General features: G+C 35.5%; 1 protein-coding gene across 2 annotated transcripts; it reads right to left on the bottom strand.

Moving 5' to 3' along the window:
- Positions 1 to 226: 226 nt before the first annotated feature.
- Positions 227 to 4,099, bottom strand: LOC110652411 (Golgi SNAP receptor complex member 1-2). Of its 2 annotated transcripts, none has more exons than XM_021807998.2 (6): positions 3,864 to 4,099; positions 2,282 to 2,478; positions 1,549 to 1,638; positions 1,383 to 1,454; positions 575 to 704; positions 227 to 486 (listed from the first exon to the last, which is right to left on the bottom strand). In XM_021807998.2, exons 1-6 carry the CDS (start codon positions 3,994 to 3,996, stop codon positions 389 to 391), a joined length of 720 nt encoding a protein of 239 aa, XP_021663690.1. In that variant the 5' UTR covers positions 3,997 to 4,099; the 3' UTR covers positions 227 to 388. The 2 variants fall into 2 exon arrangements, with proteins under 2 accessions (XP_021663690.1, XP_021663689.1); XM_021807997.2 differs by having other exon boundaries at positions 2,282 to 2,484; positions 3,864 to 4,098.
- Between the last annotated feature and the right edge of the window lie 236 nt (positions 4,100 to 4,335).

Below are 4,335 nucleotides of genomic sequence, written 5' to 3' on the forward strand. Positions count from 1 at the left end.
CAAGCTGATCAACAAACTCCATTTGTTGACAAGGCTATGCAACCAGAAGAGAATTCGACTTTAGGACATTACCACGAAACCATTGGAACACTACACAACCACAACACATAGACACTTTCTTTTCTTCTGATAATAACCTGAGTCTTTTGTTGGCTAAACACTCTCTAATAGCAATACCTATATTTGGCCACGCAACAAAATTTTCATTTTAAAAAAGAAAAAAAAATTAAAAAAAAAAAAAAGATATTCTTGATGCACAATGGCAGTATGAAGGCACCACAGGCTATGGTACAGAGAACTTGATCCATTATTCATCCTAACATATTACAGAAAAATTCCTTTGAAGACCATCATCATTTTGTAATTTCTGTATGATAAATCACACCTGTCATTTTGAGAGCCAATAGATAATAAGAAACAACGTACAAGCAGCAATGACAGTGGACAGAATAATGGTGTCTCTTGATCTCCGTCTCCTGATAGAACCTAAAATGAAAAAAGAGTACTGCATCACTACTGAATCTGAACTACATCAAGAAGTAAACTCTGTAATACTAATCATTTCATTAAGTACCAAGCAGGCCACGGATAATAGGAAACGTGTCACTTAGAAGCTTCACTTTTCCTTGAACATCTCCAAACAAAGCCCTTTGAGAACCTAAGACAGCTCTTGTTGTTTGAGCTTGATTAATAACATCATCTATCTGCAAAAAGGCAACTCTAACATAGTCAATTGGCTAGCAATCAGAGAAGCCATTGCTGACTAAGTTAGCACTTAAATGAACTGTTTTTTAATCTGAAATATAGATCATAACAAATCTAAAATGTAGGGTGCTTCAAGAATGCCACACGCCCACTTCACACCCAGAAGTGAAAATGCCACGGCCAAACCCATGTTAGGTCAATATTCATGCAAAAAGTTACCATGATATCATGCAATAGACAACCAACACAAATAAATGGCACCTGTTATTTACTAAAACAAAATTCAGAAAGCTTTAAACCACCTCAATTTAAAATAAGAAACACAAACAACTTTCTACCACCTAGCTGTCAGCAGTACTCAAGGCCAGATAGGCAATAAACTCAGTCCATTGCAAATTCTTCACTGCACTGACACCCTTTTGGTGCTTCTACTTCTTGTAGCTCTTTGAACTTAATTAAAAAACTTCTATTTGTCCTCTCCAAATTTTTCCCCACCTTTATGTCTTCACTGGCAAAAATTGCTCTTTTATTCTATCCATTCCAATATTGCCGGTTCACTATATTTCCTCATTTCTTTGCCTACTGTGCCATATGATTGCAAGAAATGCATTTTGAAAAAGCTTTTTCCCAAAGCATCTGACACGAAATGTGAAAAAAAAAAAAAGGCAAAGTCTTACATGAGAAATACTTCCATGGATGGCAGCTCTCTCTCGTAGTAACAGCATTCTTGGAGACATACTCCCAGATGCCTGTATGAAGGTAGACAACAAAACCTCAACTTTTGATAAACAAGAATAGATTATAAAGTCAAATGACAATATCTAAGAACTGAACAAAGCTTACCTTGTACTCACTAATATCATCTCTGACTGAACTCAGAAGTTCTGCATGTTCCCTCATTGAGTTTATGTTTCCCTTGATTCGTTTGAATTCCTAAATTAACAAATTCTATTTTTTCCAATGAGACAGAAGCACTGATAGAACAATTCTTAATACAGAATTCACATCCACATGAAAGAAAAAGAATGCAGATGCCTGGTACATACGCAGGGAAAACTGTTTAAATAAAAACTACATGAAAATTCCTGTTATGACTAGCATCTGCCTTCATAGTGTAATTCTTTTTCTCAATTATGTATCCACATAAGAGCTGCTATAATGGACTAACCATTCAACCGCAATACCAACAGGCAGCAAAAAGAATGTAAGTGCTATTGACTAGAAAAAAAAAAATTTGCTTACTGGGATCCTAGATTGATCTTAGACACCCACATTCAAAACAGCTAAGCAGATAGAATATTAGCCTGCATGAACTATAAAGAGAAATGATATAAAGAGAAATGTTTACAAATTCAATGACAAATGTTACAAGATCTTGTGATAATCCACTGGGAAGTTAATGTTATGTAATTATATCCAAATAGCCAATTCAAGAATAGTCAGTGCAATGTTCAATGCTGTCTTGCAACTAGAGTCACATAAGACATAATTCAAAATCAAAGTAATGCAATGAAATTCAAATGCAACTAGATGCAGAAAATGCTACAAATTGAAATCATAGCAACTCATGGGAAACCTGGGTAAACTCATGAAGTATGTCTCTGTGCCTTGCGAGCTTTTGAGTAACTGATGTAGTTGGTGCAGCAGATGCAGCACATCTACTCATAGCATCATTTGTATCTACTAACTTTTCAAGCAGTGACTGGATTTCCATTTCCATGGACTTCCATGACCTGCTGGATCCAACTGTTGGTGAACCAGTGTCTACATAACCTGAACCTAAAGCATACATCATGAGGAACCAAGACAGTCTTATCAAGCTATTTGCCATAAAAACCATGAAAGTGCAACAAGTTAAAGCTAAAACTAGAATAATTATCTAAGATGACATATCAGTTCTGCAGCAGCAGAACAATAACAATTAAAGCCTTAAAATTTGTTCGCTACATTGGCAACCAAACTTTCACCCTAGATAAACAAGCAACAATTTGCAAAATAAAGTATATTTTGATTTGGTAACTGTTGGAATTTACAATATATAAACAGTAAAGGACATGTCCTCACTGCTTCTCTAGTAGTATACGGAATTATTGCATTCTCAGTAGTAGAGTAAGTAAGAACATGCCAACCAAGAATATGATATTGGTGTTTCCAAAGAGATTTATGCATACAAAATAAACTTGGTGAACATGAGGGCAACACCTATATGCATATTAAAGAAGTGAAAAAATCAAAAAATGACAAGAAGCACAAAGAGGTTGTGACAGGTTATTGCCATACAAAACAATTTTGTTGAATGGCCGGTAATGTTGCTCTGTTACTGCATTACTAAAAGAAATGATAAAGTAGTATTTGAAAATATATATGATGAATATGTAACCTAACTGCTAAGATGGCAATCCAGTTTGAGAGAAGGAAGGCACTAATACTAATAGATTACAGCAATACAGTGGGCAGACAGATGATATCTTCTCTAGTTTTGACACATCATATTCATCTCCTAGAGCAATCACCGACCATAGCGTATCCAATGTACACCCCGTGTAATGCAACTATGTCAGATGATATGTTTTCAAAGCAATGAAGATAAACCAAGCCAGATAAGGTTGCAATATCACAGTGTTGTACCGCATATCTAACTTCAGAGTCAGAAATACGACCAGGTTTGTGGTGATGTAAAGAAAGGAAAACACTGCAAAAATCTAACGGGGAATGGATTTGTAAGTCATCAATTATTTTTAGAAGCCACATTCGTTTCTTCCTTTCCAGTTTCCAAACCAACTTCTGAGCACCTTCTCCCTTGAAATTCAACTCAGCGGAGTAAACGGTATCAATCACGCCATTCATCATGAACCTAATCAACCCAGTAATCTACTTTGGAAATTTGCACTATCCACACAGCTTAGAGACAACGCTTATTGAAATGTGATTTGCAACAAAAAAAAAAAAAAAAAATTCTTTGACACAGTAATTTAATTCTAGCTTAGACAATCGTTAATTTAGAACAAAATAGCTCATACACAGTTAAATCATGATTAAATTGGGATCAGCATCTTTCCAAATCCAAACTAACAAGGAATGAAAATCACTAATTCCAGTTCTAGAGTTGATAATAACCAAAATGCGCATGTAAAATTAGCAAAAGAGAAAAATCGAACCTCCTTGGGTGAACCTAGCGCCAAGCTTGGCATAAGATGAGAGCTTGACATCAAGATCTCCTTCGAGCTTTCTAGCCTCTCTCCTCAATTCCTCCCAACCCGACTCCTGCAACTCTAGACTCGGATCCGTCATTTCGGATCTTCCAAGAAATGGATTCCAGATTCTGTGATCTAAAATGGTTACTGACACAGTCGATCTTGCCAGTTGTCACTGGTAGATGGTAGTAATCTAACCATGTAGTCATAGTCTTCATTTCACTAAAAAGGATGCACTGTGCAGTTTCTATTGGGCCTTAAAATTGCTCAGTGGCCCATATAGAGGGTGACCTTACCCAAGCCCTAAACATGGCCCAATAAAAGTACACCCGTTTATGTATATAATAATTTTATTCTAAATATTATTTATAGTAGATTCTACATAATTAAAAATTAATATATATATATATAGATATAATAATTATACTGAATAAAT

The sequence above is a fragment of the Hevea brasiliensis genome, chromosome 9, assembly GCF_030052815.1.
Source record: "Hevea brasiliensis isolate MT/VB/25A 57/8 chromosome 9, ASM3005281v1, whole genome shotgun sequence".
NCBI classification, from domain to species: Eukaryota; Viridiplantae; Streptophyta; class Magnoliopsida; order Malpighiales; family Euphorbiaceae; genus Hevea; species Hevea brasiliensis.

Excerpts from the sequence above, each read along its gene's own strand:
- LOC110652411 (XM_021807997.2), bottom strand. The coding sequence starts at position 3,996 with ATGACGGATCCGAGTCTAGAGTTGCAGGAGTCGGGTTGGGAGGAATTG. Across the intron at positions 1,455-1,548 it reads ATGATATTAGTGAGTACAAG|GCATCTGGGAGTATGTCTCC; the intron begins GTAAGCTTTGTT and ends ACCTTCATACAG. Across the intron at positions 705-1,382 it reads TCCATGGAAGTATTTCTCAT|ATAGATGATGTTATTAATCA; the intron begins GTAAGACTTTGC and ends GCCTTTTTGCAG.